At 38.7% G+C, this 27,163-nt stretch overlaps 2 protein-coding genes across 6 annotated transcripts; one reads left to right on the plus strand and one right to left on the minus strand.

The window, feature by feature from the left end:
- The first annotated feature begins 453 nt into the window (after positions 1-453).
- Positions 454-5,562, plus strand: LOC136696945 (opioid growth factor receptor-like protein 1). Its single transcript, XM_066671740.1, has 8 exons — positions 454-706; positions 1,363-1,443; positions 1,671-1,712; positions 1,879-1,930; positions 2,049-2,127; positions 2,606-2,672; positions 3,063-3,211; positions 3,297-5,562. The coding sequence occupies exons 1-8, from the start codon at positions 584-586 to the stop codon at positions 4,408-4,410; spliced, it is 1,707 nt and encodes a 568-aa protein (XP_066527837.1). The 5' UTR covers positions 454-583; the 3' UTR covers positions 4,411-5,562.
- A 291-nt stretch (positions 5,563-5,853) lies between these two features.
- Positions 5,854-27,032, minus strand: dido1 (death inducer-obliterator 1). 5 transcript variants are annotated; one of them, XM_066670189.1, is made up of 17 exons: positions 26,348-27,032; positions 22,962-23,043; positions 21,899-21,998; positions 20,584-21,490; positions 19,607-19,982; positions 18,176-18,394; positions 17,136-17,376; positions 13,830-14,424; positions 13,461-13,620; positions 13,214-13,330; positions 12,897-13,052; positions 12,455-12,608; positions 11,829-12,342; positions 11,471-11,618; positions 11,265-11,354; positions 10,964-11,159; positions 5,854-10,009 (listed from the first exon to the last, which is right to left on the minus strand). In XM_066670189.1, the coding sequence occupies exons 3-17, from the start codon at positions 21,978-21,980 to the stop codon at positions 6,378-6,380; spliced, it is 7,587 nt and encodes a 2,528-aa protein (XP_066526286.1). In that variant the 5' UTR covers positions 21,981-21,998; positions 22,962-23,043; positions 26,348-27,032; the 3' UTR covers positions 5,854-6,377. The 5 variants fall into 5 exon arrangements, with proteins under 5 accessions (XP_066526286.1, XP_066526287.1, XP_066526289.1 ...); XM_066670190.1 differs by having other exon boundaries at positions 13,830-14,421; positions 18,176-18,397; XM_066670192.1 differs by having other exon boundaries at positions 12,945-13,052; positions 18,176-18,397.
- Between the last annotated feature and the right edge of the window lie 131 nt (positions 27,033-27,163).

Here is a 27,163-nt window from a genome sequence, read left to right on the forward strand (position 1 = left end):
TGATACAGTACACAGACACTGTCATGCCTCTACAATGAGCTGGTTAATGCTTGTCCATTTCCCTATATTTGATTGCAGATTAGAGAGGACTGACTCTGCAGAAACAGATCTAAATCTGAATCTAAAGTGTGACGCTATTGTAGGTGTGTTTGACCTGGTGACTGAAGATACAAGTTCAAAGTACAAGTGCATGTGTACTTCATACAACACACTGCAAACCCTGTCTGTAGGTGTACAGTTAGAGGTAGGATCTCTGTGCCAAGCAGGTGGGAATATATAAGTCTTTCTAATAAAGGAACTGGTGTGTTAACATATTTTTATATGTTCTATCAGGTACTTATTTGGTGCTTTATGGTATATGGTATATTTAGTCGTCCTCCATTTAGATCTTCCTGTAAGCTCATAACAGGAATACCTCTTCCCAGCGCGCTCTTTCACTTTCTGTTTGTAGATATTAAAACTACATGGGTGTGCTCCTGTCCATACAGCGAGTTTTTGACTGGTTTTCTCACATCTTCCACTTCTGCCCTGGTTTTATCGTTGTCTGAGAGTGTTGGTGAAACGGACACTGGAATATAGGCCTATGGATAGATATAAAACAAAACACCTAATGGGCAATAACTCATTTAGAGGCAAAGCGGAAGACTTCGACACCGACTATGATTCAACATGGGAAGACGACGAAGATGATGAAGAAACCGAGGATGTAAGTTGTATAGTTCTTACTTGACTGTCGAGAAATGTAGTTTTACACCAGCTTTTAATATAACTAAGCAATAAAAGCTGTCTCTGTTGTTATGAATGTAAAATATCAAAATCGAAACTGAATTTTTTTTCGGTAAAGGTACAAAAATGAAAAACTAATTATTTTTATATACGGTTTTAAAATAACAAACAAATACAATCCTCTAAAGTAGTTAACTACATTCAGTCGGAACTTCAGAGAAACGTTAGCAAAGTCCCTGAGACATATTTGAAAGTGACACCGCTAGCATACGTGCTACTGGGAAATAGTTTAGTCAAGTGTTTACATGTAGTTTACTTTTGAAGTTCCCCTCATTCCAGGCATAGGTTAAACCCCTGAAAACTACTCTCCATTCATTAAAATGACATATTTATAAGTTACATTCTACACGAAGTCCACTAATGCTTTAAAAGTGGCTTAGGCTCTACACCTTTGTCATCATTCAATAACTGTTGCTCAGTTAGACTCTGCCTCTATCTCCACTGCTGAATAATTAATGTACAAGATCAAAACTCGATAAGGCAAATTTACAGCACGTTTATCTAACAATAAAGTATAACTGATGTGGGAGAAAAATATTAATGAGACATTATTGATTATTACTTTCATTTTCTCAGAACAATCAGAGGTGGAGCCACTATGCACACAGGAATACATATGCTGCAATGGACATGCAGAACTTTAGGCATATGTGTCTGGTAAGTCTGACCAGCTTTCTTCTGCACTATGAATCTCAGGAATGAGATACACATTAAGCAGTTCTTGTATTTAAGGTATAATCAAAGATCACTTCAGAGTTACAGAGTTATAAACAGAGTTATTCTGTCCCATAACTTGACCATGAATGTTGTTTTTTTTAATGGTGTGACTTTTTGTTTCCTAATTTGCAATGTATCTGTTTCATTTTGGGTGGTGTTTAATCTAGAGCGTCCAGAATGAACCAGAAGAAGAAGATGATGGGTATGAGGTAAGTTTTCCATTACCTTTACTAATCTACATATTAGATTTGATAAATTTGTCTCTTGATCGATCACATTCTCTGTATTTTGACAAATTTGTCATATCCCATATGTTTGTGAATGTGGTAGAACAGTGTGTCTGAATGTTTTTGTTTATACTTATTTTACTTGCAGGACATACCCAACCTGTTGTTTTACCTAAATGAGAAGGGATCTGAGCCTGACAGTATGACACGTTCTTCAAGAGTCATGATATTCATGTTGAAAATATTATAAAATCTCTATAAGAATAAAGAAATTGAATTAGATTTAAGAAGCTTTGAATTTATCCCTTTTATTTTTAGATGTCTACATTGAAGAATTTCATAAGAAGTGGTTTGGTGATTACAAAAGGCTGGAAAGAGTGCACACCTATATTCAATGGTAAATTTTAACTCTGAACCACAATCCCTGTGGGTTTCCTTTTGGAGCTCCAGTTTTCTCCCATTGTCCCACAAACACATTGGTAGGTGGATTGGCGACTCAAAAGTGTCTGTAGATGTGAGTGTGTGTCGCCCTGTGGAGGACTGCTGCTCCTCCAGGGTGTGTTCCCGCTTTGTGCCCAGTGATTCTGGGTAGGCTCCAGAACCGCTGTGACCCTGAACTAGAAAAGCAGTCACAGAAAATGAATGAATTAATAAAACTCATTACAATATTGTATGTTTTTTAATTATATGTAATCATATTTATTATAATATTACATTATCTTGTTTGCATAAAGAGAATTCACTCTTTAGACTGGTACTGATATTTGGAACGCAATTAGTTTATTTTAGTATAAGAGCAAAATTCTTCTAAAACAGTCTAAGTTTTAGATTTTTTTTTTGTTTACTATTAAAACAATTCAAAAATTACTCCACAGGTTGTTTCCAATTCAAGAGCAAGGAGTAAACTATGATTCATATGTGCTTTCTTCAAAGGAAATCAAGGTAAGTATTCAAATCTATGATGATCTAAGATTTTATGGCTACTTTAGCTTTGACTTTTTAGGCAGTTAATGTTTTTCTTGCTCTAATTTTAAAGTGTTCTGATGGAGGGATGTTTAATTTTCTGAGTCATGTTTGTACGTTTGTTTGAGCAGTTCTGAAGCTTTTTTAGAGGCTGTACATATTGGTTTCTCCCTGTTATCAAAGTAATACCTATTTAAAAGAAGTTATACAAATTTTCTAAAAATTCTGTTAAAGTTTCCAAACATACTTCTGTTTCCCAGATCGTTAAAAAAATTAAATCAATAATTTATTTAATGATATAAATAAATCCAAAATATTACAATATTATGCATTTAAATTCAGTCATTTTTTATACTTTTTTTTTTTTAGTCTTTCCGTAAAAGTGAGATTATGAAGAAAAACCTGATAAAATCTTACGAGCTCATGCTGGACTTTTATGGTATAAAACTGATCAATGAGAACACAGGTGAAGTGTGCCGTGCAGAAGAGTGGGAAGACAAATTTGAGAACCTAAACAGGTTTGTACTGTATACTTTTTCCACACATAATTTATCAATTCAACATGTTTTAGACATACTTTTATTTTTCTCTTTAATTTTGCAGAAACTGCCACAACTGCCTCCGCATCACCCGCATCCTAAAATGTCTAGGAATTCTGGGATTTCAGCACTATCAGCCTCCACTTGTTCACTTCTTCCTCCAGATGACTCTGGAGCAGGGAAAACTTCCCAGAGTGAAGCAGAGTGTTCTAGACTACTTCATGTTCGCAGTTCTGGACAAGTCTGAGAGAAAGAAACTAATCCAATTTGCATTTGACAAATTTAAGCCAAGAAATGAATTTGTGTGGTGTCCCAAAAGGATTCAGAGAAGATTTCTGAGGGAGAACAAAAACAAAATAGCAGAGAAGTCTACGATAAATCCTTCAGAATCAGCATCTGTTGATAGCGGTGAAGAGATCAGATCAAAGTCTCAAATTCATTTTAAAAATGACAGCAGTGAATTAGTAGATGAAGGTGATGCTTATCGAAACTCCAACAAAAATGTATCAGAAATTGAAATTAAAGTTCTGACATCAGACGATCTTAACAGAGAAGACAAAACACGTGATGCTGAAAAATCAGATCCAGATCAGGCGAAGAATAATAATAATGTATCCCAGCACTGTAACGGAAATGACACAGACGACCACGAGCCTACAAACACTGATCTTTCAAACAAGAAGCCGGTCTCTGATTCTCCTCCTGCAGAAGAACCAGCTATTCAAACTGGAACTGAACCAAGTACAGAAGCTAAGCCAAAGTCACGGGATGCTGACCTGTCTAATGATGCAGCTACTGATATGGAAACCGAAAGTCCTGAGTCCATCCCAGAAGAGAATGTTGAAGCACGAAATAGAAGAGAAAGCAACAACCAGTCTCAGCAAAATAGCAACACATCACCACATGCTACCGGAGATTCTGAAGAAACACCTGCAGGACAGAGTCAGCTAATGGACACTGACACTTCAGTGGCTTCTGCTGCAGAAGACTTTGAAAATAATGGGCTAGTGTCAAGTGATGAAACAACAACTGATGCTCCGACTACCAATGTAGCAAATCAACTAACTGAATCAGGCACAGATGGAGAGATTGAGGACCAGGGGTGTGACCACCACAATCAAGCACCAAGTGATACATCAGCAAATGAGCCTAAGACCACAGAAGACGTAATGTCTTAGGAAGGCCAGCGGCTTTGATGTGCACCTGGCTAAGGAGACATAATGTTAGTAAAGATGCACTATCAGAGCAAAACTAATTTAATGATCACTACGGTGTAAAACTTATGTCAGGATTCTTTGGTCAGGGATAAGTCATTTAATCGTATCATAAAATCTTACGTGCACTGTCTCCATAAACCCTTTACATCTACTGAGGTGTCTACATAGGTATTAGTAAGCTCGTCTCAAGTCAATTTACTACACAAATGTTACATTTCTCTAGGGTTAGGGTTGTAGCAGTCTTCCTGTTTTATTGTGACTCGAGTAATGTTAAAAGAATGTGGAAATGATTGGTAATTTGAACACTGTATAAAGTTTAGATTTGGGTTTACAGCCCAAATACTGAGCTGTATTGTAGACAATTGTGAGCGCCCACAAATCTTAACTAAAAACACTACATGCAAGGCATGATGGGAAATACTTTAAATGTCCACATGTCCAAAATATCTCCTAGGGGACACAGACTCCGTGGTACATTACCGATTTTGACTAATGAAGATGCAGTTGCTCCACTTTTGCTTTTTGATGGTTGAAAAGGACATGGTGCATAAGCAGCTTGACTGAGACTGTGAGCAGATTGATGGAGAGTGACACATTAATTATCACATAACCTTACTTTAAATGTTTAAATTAGTTATGCTTCTGCTTTCCCATGGTATTCTTGGTGACTGCCGATTCTTAGTTGTGTGTCCTACTAATGGTCTGCAGCCTGGTGGTTGGGAACCTATGCAGTAGAGAACGTGTCTTTCTTAGTGCACATATAACATTGAATATGAGGGTGAAAAAGACACTGAAATATCATCACAGATAAAATACGTGAAGAAGAATCATTAGAATGTTTCTATGAGGAATCACTGTTGGACAAGAATTGAAGAGGGAACTAAACCAAAGAAATATTCTGTTTGTGAGGTTTGCAATTTTTAAATTTAAATATTTGCATTTATAATGATAACTGATGCAAGTTTTTAAACCGCATCAATTTTTCTTATTGCTAGTTTTAATTATGTTTGTAAAACAGGAGCTTGTTAATGATTTTTTTTTTACATTGCTGTTATTTGTAGGAAACATTTTGAATTATGAATTCCTAACCCATATATTTGAAGTTGATTGTAAAAAGGCATTGCAATAAATGAATCATTTCTCTCAACCGAGGCAGACTTGCTGATTTGGTTCTTTGGTGGGTGTGGTCACGTGCTCCTTGTCATTGCTATTCTTCGTTTAACCACAAGATGGAGATAAGGTATATAACAAGGTCTACCCAACACTACTGTTGCTATTCTTTACTTACATTTTCATTGCACTAAATCTGAAGTATTGTAAAGAATTATAAGTTTTTATTGTGTAAAATCTTAACACATCACAGACAAATAAATTGTGAGGCCAGGATTATACAAATGGGTTTAATAGAGCCATTTAAACAAAATCTGAAAGCTTAGTGAACAGCTGATTGACAACAGTGTGCCGACATCCAGGGAGAAATAAACAAGCTTTACCATTCTAAGACTTTATTGAGAAAGGCAAGGCTTTTTAATTTACATGAACATCGTTTAAGCTGTATGGCTTCACTTCTCTAGTTAGAAAAAAAAAGTAGTTAAAAACATACCTGTATATACACATATACATATATACATGTCTTTTGTTTATTAAACAATGTTAGTTAACGTACTCTTAAAATGTGTCTTAAGAGGGGAGGGGAGAGTCAAAACATGTCGAAGCAACAGGGTAAGACATCGCTCCTCTTAACACGATTAAACTGAAAACCAAGACCTGTGTCTTTGAATGTAATAAAAGAAAAGCCTAAAAAAAGGGCAGAGCAAGAAAATGGCAGAAAACAATATGAAAGAATACTTTCAAATTCATGCAAATCCATCAGAGGAAAGAAAAATGTACGTTATCAAAAACAACTAAATATTTCTGAAGGGAGAAAATTAGGATGCAGTCTCAGTGTCTGTAGATTTCTCAATGTCCTTAGAGGTCTCAGATTTTTCTCTTTTCTCCTCCTTTCTGTCTTTACTCCTGCTTCGCTCCCTTTTCTCTCTGTCTTTTTCTCTCTCCCTTTCTCGGTCCCGATCTCTGTCCCTGTCTCTTCTGTCTCTGTCTTTTCCACGGTCTCGTTCACGGCTCCTTGAACGATCTCGTCTTTTGTCTCTGTTATCTCTGTCTTTTTCGCGGTCTTTTTCACGATCTCTTTCACGATCTCTTTCTCTGTTCTTTGCTCTGTCTCGGTCATGATCTTTTCGGTCTGAGTCTCTCTCCCTGCCACGGTCTCGATCTCGATCTCTATCTCGTTCCCGGTCCCGTTCCCGTCTTTTGTCTCCATCTGCCTCCCTATGTCTTTCAGAGTCTCTGCCTCTACTGCGATCCCGTTCCTTGCTGTGATCCTGCTCCCGATCCTTCTCTCGGCTGCGATCCCGATCTCTGTCTCTGTCTCGTTCTCTGTCCCTACTGCGATCTCTGTCTCGATCTCTTTCTCTGCTGCGGTCCTTTTCACGGTCTCTTTCCCTGCCACGATCCCATTCACGGTCTCTGTTCCAGCCCCATGGCCGTCCGCCGTGTGGCACATCGCGATCTCTCTCTCTCCTCCTGTCCTCTGACAAATCTCGTTGCCTTTCTTCAGACAGCCTTGACGAGCCATCTCTGTCACGGGGACCACTGTCAAACCTACTTGACCTGTCTTGAGGTTCAGGACCCTCCCTAGAGGAAGTGCTGCGCCTCCTCATTTCAGGGGAGTGTCTTCTCCAGTGTTCATCATGATGGGACTCTGGGCTGTGTCCACCCATGCGGCCTGGAACTGGAAGTGGGCCTTCAGGAGGAGTTGGCAACAGAGGCCCCCGTACAGGTCTAATGTCATTTGGATGATTATCAAAGTTGTAGCGTGATGACTGATCTCCTGCCTCGCTTTCAGGGTAGTGTCCTGGTGGAGGACCTCTTGGCCCTGCAAACTGCTGTGGCGCTGGTCCCCGGTGCCTTTCATAGTCTTGGCTTATCCCTCCTCTTGGCTCATCAAAAGATCCTCTATGCTGAGGTGAACCACGGAACTGGTTTGGAGGAGGGAATCTGTGCCCTGGCATATCTCCTAGAGAGCCAGGAGGACCTCTTCGTCCATCAAAGTGGTTTGGTGGAGGCCCTCTAAAGGAAGGCCCATGAGCCTGATTCTCTCTAAAAGCGTGTGAAGATGGTTGAGCCTGAGGCTGCTCAATCACTTTTGGAAAGGAATTTCCACCATCATTATCATACTGATCTCCAGGTCCTCTTTGGATGTTAGGTGGTGGCCCATGCTCCCCAATATTGTGCAGAGGAGGGAGACCTCTCGGCCCAGAGAAGTGAGATGATGGTGGTGGTCTGCTATCAAAGTGGACAGGAGGGGGACCTGTAAACGGTGGAATTGGACCTCTGGGTCCAGTAAAGCTGAAAGGTGGTGGAGGCCCATTAAACCTCTGTCCATCAAAAGTTGATGGTAGTGGGCCAGCAGGGGGAGGACCAGGAAGCGCGCCTCGAGGACCAATATGAGGCTGAGGTGCCATGGTATTATTGAAAATCTGAGGTGGAGGTCCTCTCTGACCCATTGGTGGCATTGATGGAGGGGGCCCTCTAGGCGTAATGATGGATGGGTGTGGTCCTCTTGTAGCATCAAACTGCGGATTGTTTCCCCACTGATTCTGATAAGGTGGATATGGTCCATGTGGTGAATACTGAGTTAGGTTGGTTTCTCCATGACTTGGAGGTGGGCCTTGCATTGGTAGGGGTATCTGGATTGGAGGAGGACCCTGCACTGTCGGTGGCCCTGACAATGGAGGAGGAATGTGCATGGGTGGTGGTACAGTCATTGGAGGTGGACCCATGATGGGTGGAGGTCCAACAGGTGGTGGAAAATTCATTGAAGGTGTAAAGTCTGGTTGACCTCTGTATTCATTTTGAGAGTTTGGTGATGTCATGTGAGGCTGATGGGAACTGTGTGACTCCATGTAAGATGAACTCCCTTGAGTAACATCTTGTGACATTCCAATAGATGTTATTGGAGTGCTGATGGTTGAGATGCTATAATATGTTGTTGCAGTAGATGCTGCAGGCTCTTCAACAGAAGGAACAGGTTCTGCTTTTAAAATGCTGGCAGAATTAGGCCAAATCTCTTCAAAACTCTTGCATTCTGATTCAATTGGTGCATCCTTCTCTTCAGCAGTTGGTTCAGGTTCAGTATCAGTGTAACTACCTACCAACTCAGGATCAATTGTCTCCCCTAAAAGTGGGATAGAAACTTCTGTGCTGTCTGTATCTAGAAAAGGTACTTCCTCCTCTTTTGTCTCTTCTTCTGGTATGGACGTTTCTTGAGGTTGAGGAACAGCAAGAAGCAATGGTTCAGACTCCTTTTTGGCCTCAACCTCTGATACAGGGGTCTCTGTGTCTGCGCATTGTTCTGTTGTTGCGTCCACAGAAGAATTCTCTGCGGGAGTGTCTATGATACTGGGTTGTTGTGATTTCATTATGTCTAAGGCTGCAGCAAGATCAACTGTTGGATCTGTTATTATAGTTGTATCAACAGGTGTCGGAGTACTGGCATTGGTAGTAGCACTAGTAGTAATAACAGAAGCAGCGATTTCAGGCAATTCCTTCTCTGAATCAGAAGTTAGCCTTCGAGTTGCAGCAATTTGTCTCGGGTCCCTGCTCTGCCTTGGATCCCTTCTCTGATTAATAACTGGGTTGGAGCTTTTTGTAACCAAATCTTCAACCTTTTTACCAAGCTGAAGAAGCTGGGTGTTAGCTAGAAGAGATTTAGCAGGCTGGGTAATTAATGCATCAGTTCGTAGCTGCTGTGAATCATCTTGCTCTTCTAGTTGCTTCTTGGATCCTGGATCAACTTTAACTTCCTCAAAAATTGAGTCATCTTCAGGGTCATAAGCAACATCATCCACCATACGAGTTGTGATTTCTGGCTTCTTGGCAACTTCAGGTACAACAGGATGAATAGGTTTTTCTGTAACATATCCAGCACTAGGATCATATTCCTCCTCAGGGTCATAGGGTCTGTCATCCTCTTCATCTATTTTTTTCCCTTTGGTAATCCCAAACTGTTGGACAATTGGATCCAGTAGAGGGACGGAAAGGTCTGAACTCTGGTCTGAAGGTGACTGAGAAACTTCAGAATCTTGCTTTTTTCTGCCAAACAGTGTCTTCAAGATGGTCTGAAGCGGGGAGGCAGAAGGGGCAGGTACTGCTGATGCCGTGGTAGCTGACGGGGAATTACTGCCAGTACTTGTAGTGACAGTAGATGCCTTAACAGAAGACAAGATAGAAAACACTGATGTTGGAAGCTGCCCTAATGAAGACTCTGAACTGCTGAGAGAGGGTGGAGATCCTGGAGGTGTTGTGCTCATAGATTCCAGACCAGTATGTACAACTTTATCAGTTTTGTTAACAGCAATGGGTTTTGGGAGACCAGTTTCTTCATCTCGTTGAGTTTTGGAACGTTTTTCTTCACTCTCTAGAGGAGCTCCAGTACGTTTCTTGTCTTTTTGACAAATTAAAAGCCCAAGGAGGAGATTGGGACGAGCTGGCTCCAACCCTGACAAGAAAGCATTAATAATAATTTAATAATAAATTCAAATTCATTAACATGTTTTAATCAAATTTATAGGTAAATTATTGGTTAAACTTAAATAAGTAAATAAACACTGACATCATCTGTATTGATTTTTATGTCTCATCATTGTTACTTAGATATCATTTTCATGGAACTTAAAATGACTTTATTTTCTAAGCAAATTACTCATGAACAAATGCCAGTAAAACTTCCTCTTAACATTACGAATTTAAATTTTTACATCTTATAATCAGTGTAATGCTGTGTGAGATTTTTAACAGGGTGACATTTTAAGCATGTTGAAAGTCAATTACAGTTAATGAACAAGATTTCCTCCAGGTAGAATTGGGAAACAAGAACCTTGCCTGGTCTTTTACAGCAGCTGGTGCTCCCATTTTTATAATCTAACAACTGTTGCACCAAGGTCAGCTAAGTCTTATCCAACAGGGCATAACATGAGTAAAATGATGTTTGCCCGAAGTGTACACTTGCTTCAGTCTTCAACCAGGTATTGTGGCATTGTTAATGTAGTCACTTGCAGTATGTAAGTAAAGTCACATTTTAGTTCTATTGAGTACAAAAAAATCTCCACTCTTCATTTAGTAAACATTTTTAAGAAACTAAGAAACAAGGTTGAGACACATCTACCACTTTATGATGAATATGTTTTATTAGACATTTTAATTACAGGTTTTACAAGCAGGAAAGTACACAAGCCAAAAAATATATACAAATTAACCCACCATGTACACCACACAGCACAAGCAAGCTATTCATTCCATAGATTCAAATGTAAATATAGTTGAACATACCCATACCTACCTAAAATGTATGGAAGGCATTTATTTATTATTTGTTAAAAAAAAAAAAACATTGGGGAAAGCTAACATAATCCACAATTAAACATGATTTTTTTTTAAATATCTTTGTTCTTACCTGGCCCATCAAAGGGTAAAAGTTTAGCAGGCAATGGATCCTCTGAACTCAGTGGGATGAGGTAGAGGTCTTTGATCCTTTTGTTGCTGTTAGCTACCACACCAAAACGCTTACGACTGCTGAAATATGAAAACAAGGACACATATGCAACTTCCTCTTCTTCAGTTGCGGGATGAAAACGAATAAGACAGAGCTCCTGAAAACAAAAAAATAAAAACACAAAAAGAATGAGCATTTTGACTTCTCAGCGATGAAACCACAAAAAACACAGGCAAACTGCAGTGTCACAGATTTCTCATACTTTTGAAAGTGAGGTCTTCAATTTTCCAACATAGTCCCAAACTGTGTGGGGTGAAATTCTACCACCAATGTGTATGGTATCAGGCAAGTCCTGTAAAAGAATAAGTACTGTGCTTTAGCATGTAATCGTTCATAAAAATCTTACTTTTCGTGTGTCAAGTAATATCAAATGTCACATTTTGGTCAGATTTAACACAAATAACAAACCTCTTTGAGATGTTCAAAAGACCCAGAGACCATGTAAGCTTTTGTGACAAACTTGGCAACCGTGTGCATGTTGATGAATCCCTTCCACATCATCTCTTGTCCCGATAAGAACAGAGCAGTCTCACCTTCTGGAGGGGCTTCAGAGATGCTGAGGACAACAAAAATTAAATTAAAATAACTTTATTAAAACTTAATGTTTTATAGGGGTTTATATATAGTAAATGTGGAAAATATATATACATGCTTATATATACACACACACACACACACGTGTCATATATAAAAATACTAACTGCTTATATTTAAAACTGACAATTGTAGGATTAGAAAAAAAAAGGTATTATGAAAGACATCATACCTTGTCATGCTGGCCCCAAAGTGCCGAGTGTCTGTTGAGGAGACTGGTTGATTTGAGGAAACTGAAGGTTTAGAGACTGTAGGAGCTGCAGGTGGCATGGGCAATGGGACTTTCAACTCCACCACAGGAGGTTCAGTAGGCACAGGCGCTGCAACAGGCATAACTGGTGCACTGGCATGATTCCCAGCATCAAGACCAGCCTGAGACAAAGGTGCAGAAGAGCTGTGTCTGGCAGTACGGGGGTCACGGCGAGTTATAGTGACAGATGAGACAGCAGGACTAGTGACAGGTGTTTGAACAACAGGCTGCGCAGTGCTTGCTTCTTCTGTAGCACTCTGCTGATATGGCAGAGTAGTGGTCTCACTGCCAGAATAAGTTGTTGTGGATGGATCTTTCACTAGTGGAACCTTGGACGGCCGTTGCTCTGATTTGGGCTTTTCAGGAAGGTCTTGTTTTTTAGGAATGGACATTTTTGGCTTTTTGGCTGCTGGTTCATCATCCGCAGACTTCTGACCTAAAAATATTATAATTTTCAAAAACATTATATTGTACGTATAACACCAAAACAAGCTTATTCTGAGTTTTTTTTTTTTTTAATCTTTGAGGCATTTCTATTGATGTTCTACCTGTGCAAATTTTGCAGTTAAGATCAAAAAGGTGAGCCCTGTGTTCGGCTGTGGTGTCTTTCAGCATACTGCCCAAGATGTCTGGCAGTGCACTGCTCTTTCCTGTCAAACCAGAGTCCTGGGCTGCAGCAGGAGGATGAGACTCCTGATGATCCTAGAAAAAAAAAGACAAATCTTCAAAAGTTACCTTATACTTTGCAAATATATTGCTTGTGGGGAGGAAAGAAAATATTAGGTTTAAACATGCTGTGCTGCAGAAATTCAAGCTGAGAAACACAGCAAGGCTTGCGGTAGGCAAAAGCATTGTAGCAGCTCAAGGTATAACTGATCTATTGCAAAATTAGTGAAGAAATTTGTTGTAAACTGAAAAGGAAACAAAGAGTCAAAGGAAAAAGAAGGAAAGAAAGACTGTAGAAAGAAAGGACAGAAAGGAAACACTTACTGCCGCAGAAGCCAAGCAGGTAGATTGGGAAGCAGCAGGGATACATACATCACCATCAGACATAGAAGGAGCGTCTTCCATGTCCACATCAGGGTGAGTTCCCTCCTGCTTGGATGTAGATTTATGTTGTCCCAACTGAGATCTTCCACTGACATCCTTAAAATAGAATTTATGATTTTTTTTTCTTTTAACACCTTCACATACAAAGTTTACAGCAAATGGGGAACTAATTAGTTGTACCCTGAATCCAGCTCACCCCTAGTCTAAAACAGTGTTGTCTCAGCAAGGTTTGAAAACAAACTGAGAATCTTAATTACCTCAGAGGCATCCATTTTCCTCCAATCAGAAATGTCTTTTGAGAGCAACTCTTCAGGGCTAAGTCTCACTAATCGAAAGGGACTGACCTCTCCATTAATCACACGATAGAAGAGCCCCTGTTAAATATGCACAGATAATGTTTTTAAACAAAGTTCTGAGACAAAAATACAAATTTGAGCAACAATTTAAGATTTACAGAAATTAATTAGAAGATATTAAAAACATTAACACAGGACTATCACTGACCTTATTCTTAGGGTCTTTCAGGTTGAACATGAGAGATCTGTATTTGTTCTTGTACTTGCTGTCTGTGTTCATACAGAGATTAAACATCTCTTTCTCAATGCTGACAGCCAGCCTACCCACCTCATTCTCAGACATTGACAGATCATCACTGTCACTCACCCTATGGTACAAAGGTTATTAATAATTAGTCATACAACCTGCCAACTTATCCAATGTCACTTTTCAACTTTTACTTAACTTTTTAAATACTTACATATATGAATCATGCTGTACATTTCAAATTAGATCACACAGATATTTTAAAACTCCTGCTCAGAACAATGTTTACACTCAACCATCAAAGAGTTTAACTGTCTACTGGCATCTTACCTTTTGTAAAGAATGTCAGTAAGTGAGCGACGAATGTTGGATCTCATCTGATTGTTTGGAGGTGGTTGTGGAGGATGAACAAGGGCTGCAGGCTGAGCAGGCTTAGAGGATGGCGGATGGCCATGAAACGTAGAAGGCATGTGCGCAGGCGGTGTTCTGGAAGTGGGAGAGGGTCCAGATCCTCCTGAGTCCTTTGATCCTCCCTGTGGCTGCTTTTTAGGGATGGTGAAGGTGCTTTTACTCACACTCAGAGCTCCAGTGGCATGGATCCTTGATCCAGGTGGGCCAGAGGAAGAAAAGACTGGAATAGGGGGAGGTGGTGGCCCTGGTTTCTTAGATTTTGTTGTTTTACTCTGGGGTAGGAGCTGCTTTTTTACGTCTTTGGCATTGCTAGCAGAAGGGGTACTTGTTCTGCCTTTGGGTGCAGCTACAGGAGCAGACTTTGCTGACTTCAAGCCCAGGGGCTTCTTGCCTCCTTTGGGTGACGTTGTAGTTGGGGGTTTCTTCTCAACAGGAGAAGGAACCTTCTTCTCTGGCTCAGTTGCTTCTACTTGTTGTTCCTCTTTTTCTTTCTCCTTGTCTTTCTGGGTACCTGCTTAAAACAAAGCATAAAAGTACACATGAACAAAAATAAAAATGATTAAAAGCGGGTACATTTAAGGAAGCTAGTCCATCATGTAAACAGAAAAGGCAAAAAGAACTTTCATGTGGTCAAGTCTTTGATGGGGAAACAATGTGTTGATGGCAAAAATATCCATTTTTTTCCCTGAAAATCTGTGCCTTGCCTTGATTGTGTCCACTTTCTGATGAGATATATATATAATTATTTTTGTGGATGTACAAAGGTCCTAAACTGCAAATCATGAAATGTTAGATAAAAGAAATGAGTCCAAAACTAAAAACAAAACAAAAAAATCTTTATTGTGGAGAATCTGCACAAATTAGTCCAGAGTATTAAATTTCCATTTGTGGAAATGGTTCACAAGGTTATAGATGTGGCAGCAATAAAATCTATACACATGTAATCAATATATAGTCTTTATATATATATATTTATACCATGTTTTCTACATATCAAATACTTATCATCAGTATTGCACTTCATTACCTTCAAGGGTCTGACACTTCAAGATCAGCAGCTGTCACGACTCATGGAAGCATGCGTCAAAGTTTTCATATGCAAAAATATCCCTACCTAAAAGGTCAATTTTGACAGCTTCCTGTTGCTGGACATAATGAAACCCAATAGCACAAAATCATTTATTACAAAAGTAAAATTAAGCCCAATGCAAAAACTTTAAATATTTTAAGTTATTACATGAAATAACTTCATTGACTTTTAGTTCCAGCAAACATTACAAATCTATGCAAAAATTATATGATTTGGATCATATTAATAATCTAAGGCCAAAGACTGCATTTTGTTACTACCTAACGTAAAACAGGTGGGACGTCCACCTTCAAACAATGTTCACGTCCATTTATACCTCATCAATTACTGACCCATATTTACCCTCACCCAATCCTATTGCCTTAGTTCAATAATGGACTTTATTTTTCACTGTGGAGCTGCCATGTCTAAAGATACATCCACTGGGGAATATTTTTTTTCAAAGCTGTTTCATGATTTTTTTTTTTTATACAAAAAAAATGTAAGCATTAATTGCATTGTACAGCAAAAATAATCAACCCCAATGAAGCTAATGATTAGAACATTCATTTCCTGACTAGTAACCATTATCAAAAATTTTAATTTTACACAAGAATTATTTCAGCCATCTTCTATAACTCATTAATGAGTAAATCAGACTAAACTTGATCTAAACTCGTCAGTGAGCTTCCATTATTTCTTTGGTCATTTCAGCATCGCTGGTCAGTTATGTGAAACTAAATACATAATAAAAGCCTGATGAATAATAAGGTCACAATCTAATATTTTACTTACAAATAATTTTCCAGATTTAAAAACAAAGACAAATGCACATGAAACTGCCTGTTTCTACAGAATTTATGGCTTGATTATATTTCCTCTGTGATGCAGTAATGAAGGCACTGGATTCTGCTTCTGGGTGCTGTCTGGTAGACTACCATCTTCAAGTGTTTTCATGTGTAGTCATCGCAGCTTGAAACTTCATAATCAGTGTGTCAGATCTTTTCTCTGGACCACATGGAATCCCCCCCTCTCTTGGGTCAGCAGGCAAATGCAATTGCAAACTCTAATTGTCTGTGGTGATCAGTCGATGGCTGTCTGACAATGGCCAAAGCAGGCAGAGGCCATGAAATCCAGAAGTTACCCCCCCCCCCACAAAAAAGACTTCTCTGTAAAAAGAATTCTCTGTAATATCACTTTATTTGAAGTCAATTTTCTCCAAAGTGGATTTCATAAATGCAGGGCATGCAAGTGATAGAAAGGTGAAATAATAAATATATGTTAATTAGTCATGATGTTAATAGTAACATTAGCAACGCTCACCCAAAATGTCCATGAGTTTTTGCTCTAATCTTAGTGGAGAGGGGACAGGAGATAAAGACACTGAAACCTACCTGTTCTGAAGAGTGGTCAGCACTCCTTTTCTTATGAAGATACTACTCCCAGATCAGAGCAGTTGGAGATAAGGTCACATTCCAGAATACATACATTCAAATTACACACACGCACGCACAGTAATAGACCCCAGGCAGAAAGTGTACAAGATACATATCAGGGCAAGGCACTCATGTCAATCAGTTTAAACCAACACGTGATTTTAAACCTTTGAGGTGGTTTTCTCAGTACAGATTCTTTTATATTAAATGGCTATCAATATCAGTCTGCCATAGAACATTCCAATCAATTGTGGAACCAGTGCCCAGAAAACCAGCATTTTAATAATCAATGACATTCCCACAGATGAAATGACACTTTCAATTAAATCTAAGCATTAATACTTACCATTTCAATTATACTTACCTGTTCATGAGCCCCAAACAGCTCTATATAAATTATACTGGGTATGGTTGTAGTTGGCAGAATTTAACCATACACTACTATGCCAGATTTCCATTAAAATAGCAGTTGTGCATTTGGATTATTAAATTGGAAAAATCCCTGGCTTTCACAAGCCTACATTTCGAAAAAAAAAACATTTCTGTCCAAGGCATATCATTATGAAGGTTTCATATGAGATTACATTGTAACAGCATTGTGGCCTTCAGTTAGAGCCTCAACTTAGGCAGCCACACCAACACATTGTTCCTTTGATCAGTTCTACACACTGAGACAAAGATCGTATAAATGTGTAAATCCTTCAAAGAGATAATACATACACGCTTTGTTTAACACAGATGCTGATATGGGTGTAGTCTTTTCTGGCGTTACTGCAATGTAATTATGGTCGCTGGACCAGGATGACATGGCTGGGGGTGGTGGATGTTCCTCAGCAAATTTATCTTCATCATCCTCATCCTCTTCATTCTCGTGGGCCTCTGACTCGGATGACTCTTCTTCGGCTTTGTTGGATGTTTCTGTGGACCTCCTACTGCTCCTCCGCTCTGGGCCTGTGTTCTTCTAAGGAGAGAAAGGATACGGGTTACACTAAGGACAAAGATTGACTACTAGTAGTGCTTTCATAAAGTGGATATTTCTTAATTCCTTAAACATTTTTCACAAAAATAAAATAGTTATTATTTTTATTCACAGTTGTCACTTATTATTCACTCCTTTTACTTTCCATTTGTATTATGTTATTGGATTATTTTAGTAATGTTTTGGCAAAATTGTTGTATTGCAGTCATGCCAATAAAGCTATTTGAATCTCTCTATACACACACAAATATATATATATATACATACTATAAAAAATGTACAAAACTTAACATTTTTATATAGTGACAAAAGAGCTCACTCATGTTCTTTCTAGCATACTCAAATCACATTATACAGAGGAACAGTTGATTATTCCTTAGTTTTCATCACTTGGAAAGAGTAGGCTATAACCTCTCAATGGAAAGTGCTACAACTCCACATGAAAGAAATGTTATCTAAACACTTCAGTAAAATTTGTGCATTGCAGTTGCAGTCAATGGTAACTACTGATATATGATGGACGATTTCCATTGCTTCATAATTATGAACATTTAGATAATTTTGGCATAATAAAATAAAAGCTACAGACAAAATACAGATGTGTACTTGCCATAATTCCTGGCATAATCACATTTATAATTTCCAATTCATCACAAGAGCCTACTTCATATTTAAGTCTTATTCAATTATAATTTCAGAATATTAAAATGAGGAAGAGTGCATTTTATTAAAATAGAAATGCTTTAAAGAATATGCCATCCCTGTTTGCGACATATAATACCTTCGGTGTCGACTTCGCTGTGTTCTTTTTCGGTGCTTTGGTCTTGGCTTTCTCCTTGGGCTTCGCCTCCTTGCCATCAGTTGTGATGGTCTTCATAGCAGCAGCAGCATGTTTGAGGATACAGTCATTTCCACAGTAAACAGAGTCAGGCAGAGCATCCCTCTCACAGCCAGGACCAATGCATTTGGGGAGAGAGGATTCTTCTGCAGTCGCGGTTGCCTGCTGAAAACTCGGGTTGGTAAGATCTACTGAGCTAAGCAAGTACTTACAGAGAACCACAGCATCTGGCTGATTAGACCTGATTACTACAGAAAATGTTTGAAGAATACCCAATAAATATGGATTTCTTGCCCTTGTTAACAGGCTAAAAGTCATTAAAAATCTCCAAACCTCCTATGTTCCAGCACAGCACAACAACCAACGAAATCAAATGCATGTATAAATTGCCATTGACATTGATTTGGCACCATAAATGAGCTATTGATCTAAAGTATGCTACACTATAGAAAGTGGTAGGTAGGAGTTGAGTTTCTATACTTTTTCAGCATCTAAACCTTCATGTCATGAAAAATAAAAAAAACTTCATTAACTACATAAACATGTTCCATAGTTATCTTTGAGTTGTACTCCACTGTCTACAGTGTGCCTCAGGGAAAGCTTTGGATTTATGGAGATTGGATACCAATATATAGTAAACTTTTTAGATATACATGAAAACCCATAGTGTGACAGAGTCCTGTATTTAGGTTAAAAATGTCCACACTTTCACAATGTAACTTAATTTTTCCTACATTATACTTAGAGGTTGAACATTTTTCCATATTTTATTACTCATCCACATTTTCTTAAATATTTGAAAACAAATGATAGTAGTTGAAAAGACATCGTACATAAATCAGTTAAAATGTTAAACTAAACCTGTACTATCCTTAAGATTCTGACTCTTCCACATTTAGCTGATTTGCTCATTCTTTTAGGTATTACATGTGTTTTAAATTAAAAATATAAAGTCAATATCGGCAAAAATCTCAACAAATTACTACTAAGTGCTGTAGTCAAACTGACTACCAGTGAACGGAATATTCCCAGTGTTGAACGTTCAGTAAATTTTCCCCAAATATAATAGCTTACCAGATAACATTCCAACCATAAAACTATTTAAATTCTGACCATTACTTTACAGTTAAAACATCTTTTATACCTTATTCCGTTTTTAACACACTTTAAAATCCACATAAGCAGGATCACAGTGAAGATGATCAATATTCCATTTGAAAACAAATTAATGTGAGGTCTTTCATATTTAAATGTTTCATTAAAGCAACTAAATGTTCGAACATATCTGTGAAGCACTGTTTGTAAAAAATGAAGTGTATTTGGGCAGGATTTTAGTAAGAAAAACACCAATATTGATACCCTACAAGAACCTACCGGCTGGAAAATCTTTATTTTCTTTTTGCCGCTTGGGTTGGTAGCTTTCTCTATCCTCCCCTTAATGCCCAAGTCTTCCCCTGGTTTCTCCTCTGTGGCAGGAGCAGGAGTAGCAGGTGTAGAGGTTGAGGGTGTGGTAGGTTCGCTAGCAGATGATGGAATGGGCTCTATTTTCTGAGCAGCTGGAGCAAGTCGTCTGCCATTCTCAGTGGCTGCTGAGGATGTGAAAGGCTTGGGCATCTGAACTTTCCTGCCAGTGCAGTTAGGACAAACATAGTCTTCGCTGTTACGCTCCATCAGACGTCCACGAGCCTCTGTAATACCCACACAATCTCCGTGGAACCACTCCTCACAGCGGTCACAGCAAATCATGAACCTGAGCACATTCCCCAGACTTCAAATCAGGTACCTTTCGAAGTAGCTACAGGAAGCTATTCCACTTACTGTCAGTAGACAAACGACTTATGCATGAAAGAATATTGCCAAGAAATTTCATAAGAAATTACAAAATGTAGTTAAAATTTTTTGAAAGGCCATAATTCAATATGAATATATATCACAATATGAAATGTTTCAATAACATTGAAATCACAATTTTTAAACACATTTTCAATATTTCAGTATACATTTACAACATCTTACACTGACTGACGTTCATCACAAAGCGTTATCAATTTAAAATTTTTGTTTTAAAATATTGACATTGACAAACCTAATAGGTTTATTTTTGATGGTAATGTCATGTTTCTTTTTTGTGATTGGCAGATATTAACTGGATTTTATACCGTTTATATCAATATTGGAATTATAGCGTACTGACCAAAATTAAAAACTATATTGTGATACAAATTTTGCCCATGTGTACCAGCCCTATGTAAAACTAACTAAATTTATTTTATTTAGTGTGCAGTTTCAAATACATTAATATTAATAAGATCACTTAAGCCACTCATTTACTTGAAGCACAAATAAATTACCTTTTGTTATGTTTCTGTCTGCAGATGCAATACAGTGCATTGGGGTCATAGCCATCGTTGTCAGACTCGCTTGAAGACGACTCATCTTCATCCTCTTTCTGTTTTTCATTGCGAGACTTAGCACCCCCTTTAGTCTTTGCTTCTCTCTTGGTCGGTGTGGAGTCTTTACCAAGCGCTTTAGCAGGGCTTCTGGTGGAACGTTTGCTGGCAAGCTCCTCTACAGGCTTGTCTTTGCTCTCATTCTCATCTTCTTTATCTTGTGTAACAGCATCCGGCTCCTGTGTTGTTTCTTTTACACTCTCTTCTTTGTTGCCATCTTCTGTGATGGTTTCTGTCACTGGATCTTCTTGCACCTCCTTTGAGGCTTCACCACTGATATCCTCTTCATTTTCATTTTCAGAGCTACCATCATCACTGACTGAGCCACCCTGGCCTCCTTTGGGCTTACCTGCTCCCTTCTTCCTTCCCTTACGTCTAGTCTTCTTCATTGGTGAACGCACCTTGTTCTCCAGTGCTTTGGCCTCTGCATTCCCATCAAAGCTAGCCTCTGAGGCAGTCTCTGCATCTGTTGGGGTCTGGGAGGGTGGGTCCCCACCTTCCAGTTGAGCAGGTGCACTCCGCCTACCTGCTCCTCTTCCTCTCTTCACTGTCACCAAGAACTCCTCCAGCTTGTCAGTGCGTTTAGCCTGTCTGCCGCTGCGGCGCACAGGCGCGCCCTTGGCCACAGGGCTCTCCACAACTGTCTCTCCAGGCATGTCACGTTTGGCAATTGTGGTCCGACGGAAGCCCCAGGTCTTCCTGAACTCACCAGTCTTTGAAGATTTCTCAGAATCTTCTACTCTGCTTTCTTGAGTGGCATCCCCTTGGTCTTTGTTGTCATTTTCCTCCTCTGGACCAGCTGATGAAACTGTAGGCAACGTCAAACAAACAGTCTGAATTTTTTCAAGTTACAACTGCAGCTCAGTGTTTCATTTTAACATTGAAATTAATGTAAAGTTATGATCATTTGATTTGGACTGAATCAAGCTCAAAAATTTGTGCAAAAGTCAACTGCACAAGGTAAGCAGCAATTATCTGAAGCACCTGACTGATCCAGGATAATTGGTTTAATTGTGTCTAATGCCATTTAATCCCTAAATCAAATTACAACTGAACTGACAGCCCGATTCAAAATGAAGCTTAATCAGGTCTTCTATCTGGAACCAAGTTCACTGAAAACCCATTGAAACAAATGAAACCAAGTTAGAAGTTTTAAGGTGCCATAAATCAGTAAAGTGGAGCTCTCAGTAAGTACAGCAGTTCAGGCTGTAAGTACCTTGTGAGCTGGCATCCAAAGGATCCTGGCTGGACTCAGGCTCAGGAGCTTGAGCTAGCTCAGGGCTCACACTCTCCTCCATTGGTGATGGAGTCACTCACTACTTTTCAAAACAGGATAAGACAAAAGCACAACATATACAAGGATGATTTGAGGTTCTTGTTGTATTTTACAACCTCAGCTAAAGTGGTAGTAAGTAATAATTTTAAATCACTTTGATTTCAAAGCATAGACTATTCGCAGTTGTTTACATCTGTGTATTGTTAAATGTTAAAGTCTGAACCCCAGAGAAAATGTATATAAAAAAATTTATTTATTTTTTAAAAAAGGAATTATATTGTACTGCAGACAAAATTGTGTTTTTGTTTTTCCATGCACAAAGGCAACTGAACACAATAGTCATTATTAGTTAACTTGGGTCACATTGTTTACTCTGGAAATAAAACTGTGCAAAACAGTTTTACACTTGGTCATTATTTCTGTACTACGTTATCATATCTTCACCTGCTAAAATAAATCTGGTTAGAAACATGTAAAACTTAATGAATGAGGGCTAATCTTAATTCAGAATGTCATTTGTAATATCAGTGTTATCCAAAGGAAGAAGGCTGTTGCTGTCTTACATATTAAATGGCAAAAATTAACTTGAACGTACCACTTTCAAGCCTGTTACAACTTGGGGGAATATATAGTCCCTGGTTTGACCCACGCAGTGCAAATTCTAAGGCAAAGTCAAACTGTGTGCATATTCAGAGTTTTGAAGCTACTTTCAAATAAAATATTGCAATATTCATCAAAAACGTCTGCACTCAGTGAAGGTATGCATAATTTACACGCTACAGATTTACTTTAGAATCGAAAGCTGCAGAAATGTTACTTTAGTTCCTACTTACTAAAGTCAGTTGAGGGTTCAACTATATTAATCAGACTGTGTGGGTCCGATGAGCGTGGGAAACTGGCAATCATACACAAATCAATAAAATATCCAATGGATTGTATTAAAAGTAAGGCACCTGTAACCACCCATGTTAACCTGGTTAGCTGAAGTAGTAAACCACTGTACCTGTTTGCCTTTTAAGCTCTGCTGGACTGGAAACAGTCTTCAATTATTGCAGATCCTGACTGATACACATCACTTAAATAATCTGTAAGAGAATAACATATCAAATGTAATTATTATTAAGATCATCTAAACTTCCAGCCTTCATTATATTAGCTATAAGGGTTGAATGAGACAAGTCATTTTCCAATTATCTAAAGTTTATCTTGGCTGAAGTATTAGCAGCTAGCTTGAGAAAGACTTACTCAAACATACAGCTACACTAATGCAAAAGCTAAATAATTTCACTGCCATTTAGACCATATTCACATTTAATCCATGTATGAGAAACATTTGTCAACTGGATTCTCAATCATTGAATCAACAAACTGCAACTAAGCTGACCAAAGTTGCAATGTCCAATTCCACTCATTACTCTCACAGGGAATCAGATGCGGGCATCATTTTAAGAATCAAAACAAAACCTCCTAAAATACATAAATTAAAATCAGGCCAAGGCATACTGCTATCAGCACATTTATTCTTCAATTAGGAGTAGACTATGTTTTCCAATTAACCCTTAAATTTATTCAAACAGCAAAGGCACTGGAGATGCTATAACATAGCTATATGATGGCTACAACATCCGAAGCTTCATTTTTAGACAAAGACAAAAATTGCCTAGTCTAGAAATGCATGTCACCAAGAATCTGGCCTATCCATAACCTTCATTCTTGTCATATCATAAACAGAACTTCATGACATGTACCATTCAAAAAAATAATAACAATTTTACAACATAAGGGGCATCTTACAGATTAAAGATGCTTATATGATTTTTAAAAAATTGGACATATCCCTGAATTTGCAAAACAAACAAAAAAAAAAGCTTTAAATGTTTTGAGAAAAGCTCAAAATAATGAAATACAGTACATTCTCCCAAAGTCGATGCGCCCAGATTTTGTGAGTAATCCAAGCAACACCACTGCATGCACCTGGGAAATCTCCAGAGTTTACACGATTCCAGCAATAAATTATATTTCTGTTTTGCAACAGCCAATATTATCACAGAAAGACATGACATTTTCTTCTTATGATTTCTAATATTACGCAGTACAACCCTTGTAACAGCTTTCTCTACACAGCTACTAAGATGCCTTTTTAAACAAGCGTTTGTTCTCTTCCCTCTGTTAGACAGAGAACCGCTCCTGAACGTATGTTCATAGTAAAACTGAGGGGAGCAAGTGGTATTAAATTAATTTCTAGATGCAGAACTATGACGGAACTTCAGAATGTGTCTCAGACACAGCTCTACACTTTGTCCGGTTACGTTTGTGGGCATTAGTAGAGAGAAATCCAAAAGAATTTGCAGTGGTTGTGCACTGAGAAACCCAATTACTAAACTAAAATCTAACTCTTTCAAATAAATGTCTTAATCAGATTTCTAGACCTTTCTCCAATCTCATAAATAACCAGTTAACTGCAGAAATCTGTTAAGAACGCATTATTTATTAAATTAAGAACGCATTATTAAGCTCATGTCAATACACTAAATTAATCTATTAAATCCATATGCAATTTTATCAGGTAGCAACATTTTCAAACAAGGATAGTGTAAAATAACATCTCACTTAAAACAGTTTGTACTACACAACACAACTAAAAGATAAAAAAGATGATCTTCCAGCACTGCAAAGCCCACAGCTAGCCTAAAACTGATTATTTAACTATTTAATTATTTATGTGGTGCACTGCACAGATCTGGAAACAATCGCTTTTATAAAAATTACAATTAATTTTATACCTTAAATTGAAGAATGAAACGAATTTTCTTGGAAATACAAGATTCTATTTATGTAAATAGTTAATATCTTCTAAGTCATATCTTGAAAAAATACAGGGTATAGGTAGACTATCTGTTTGAGAAGAAGCTGAGGGCACTACATAAAGCTAATTTACACTCCCTCTCCAGGCAATTTTAACTCCTAAAATGCGACTCATTTCTGCCTTCATTCAGTACATGCAGATCTACACATTGCATATTAATATACAATATATATTGCATAATTATATGCAATAATTCTGCATGCAAAATTTATTGTTTAATCGCCCTGCTGCATAAGTTGACAGGACTGTTTCCTTAGGTTTATGATGTAAGAAACCCTGCCTGTCTGAATCCCATTTGAGACTGTAACTCGTGCAGTTCCAAAGCGGAAATGCCCAGTCAAGGCACTGCTTATTATGCTCATGCTATGACAACTAGCAAACACATACAAGCAAATATGTTAACAGGGTTTTCAAAAAAAATGGATCAACACCTGGGGAGTCAATGGCGACCCATCTGGAGCTTCTAAGTAAACAATGTTAAAGAGTCAATTCACCTCACGTTTAACCCAGATCTGCCCGCATGAGAGCGGAGCTTGATTTATCCAGCTAAATTTAGCCTCCTTGGCTTACTGTCCAATGTCTCCTGCGCCATGTTACTGAAAACGGCCATTTGTGTCTTTTTCAAATATCATATAAACGTCTACAAGAGTAATGGACAGAGCATATTGTCATTTCTTACCCAAACAGGCCAAAGAAGCGTACAAATATTACATGGCTTGTATACAGTTACGCTAACGGAGCCCTCAGACACGCGCAGCTAATGTTAACGCTAGCGAAGGCGGGGAAACAAACACGCGATTAGGACCCGTTAGCGCTGCAGTTGTTCAGCTACATGTCTGAGCACCTCTGCACAAAATGACAGGTTTTGCTTATGTATCGAAGTGAAAAGGCATTTTTAGTCTCCACATAGCTATTCTGAACAGAAGAAAGATGCATGCAACCCTCAGGAAAATACTGTGTTTAAGCCTTGTGCCTTGTTAAGTGACTTTCACAGAAAAAACGCAAACGTATAAATCCGAGCGGGAGGGTACAAGCCTATGCGTTCGAATGCGCCAGCTAATAGAAAAACGAACTTTACATAATACAACACGACAGTTTTATATATATATATATATAAATCTCGCTATAGCTACATAGCTAACATAACGTCTTTAGCCCAGGCCACCGCCAGCGCGAACCTAATCACCATAGCGACACAAACCGCAGTTCACCAAAATTAACGGTCATTTCAAGATTTAAACACAACGCACACTTGCAACTACAGCCTAACAACAGAAGTCAACACATTTACCTCGCCACGGCCATGCAGCTGTATAGTCAGAGTGAGTGAAGGTATATCCTACACCGAGACAATATTTAACATGGTGGCCTTCGACCACGACGCCATTACCGTCGCCTGTATTCTGCAGCTGCTACTAACCCCGAGCCCGACGTTAGAGAAACGTTCAGATGCAATGAGACGCACTTATTTTCGAACAGACCCACAGTCCATACACCTATGTCTGTCTGGCTCTTATACTCACCTGTGAACCTGGCGTGTGCAGCGCGGTCACTGCCACATTCAGTCCTCCATTTTCTCCCCTCTCTCCGGGCTCCTTACAGACAGACAGCAACGCGGTTCTCCGATCAGAGGAGGAGAGCCACACCGAGATTTCAACGCTCCACACGCTACAGCACCCCACCAGGCCAGGCGGGTGAAGTACAGGCCAATGATAAATCTCACGTCTCCTTGTTCTCTGAAGTGGATGAGTTTGTTAGTATATAGTTTAAAATGTAATGTCTTCTACACTCATAAAGCTATTCATGCTCATATATTGCCAGCCATATATATGGACACTGCCAGCTCCATTTAAACCAGGTATTCCAAATAGTGACCTTTTCTTCAGCCTGTCTTCAGACAGGGCTCATGTGTAATATTTAGTCTATGGTGACATATTCTATACATTATTAAAAAAAAGAAGAAGTAACACCTTTACTGATCCTTTTTGGGAAATAAATTCTCTGCATTTGACCCATCCATGGTAGTGAACACACACAACTTGACCAGGGCACTGCCAACCACCTCAGTGCCCTGGGAGCAGTTTGGGGGTTATGTGCCTTGCTCAAGGGTCTGGGAATCTGGCCTCAAGCACGCTTCTCTAACCTCCAGGCCACGGCTGCCCTTTAGGAAGTATTGGGAGCTTTCTGAGAGCTATATACATAGATTAGTCTAATGTGTAATTAGCCCTACCGTGTTTTGGCATAAAATGAATGTGATATGACAAAATTTATATGTGTTGTATTACATCCTGTAACATCTTTATGAATCTGGGCTAATTTAAAAGAACGAGAAATGTATT

This window comes from Hoplias malabaricus, chromosome 5 (genome assembly GCF_029633855.1).
Source record: "Hoplias malabaricus isolate fHopMal1 chromosome 5, fHopMal1.hap1, whole genome shotgun sequence".
In the NCBI taxonomy this organism is placed as follows: domain Eukaryota; kingdom Metazoa; phylum Chordata; class Actinopteri; order Characiformes; family Erythrinidae; genus Hoplias; species Hoplias malabaricus.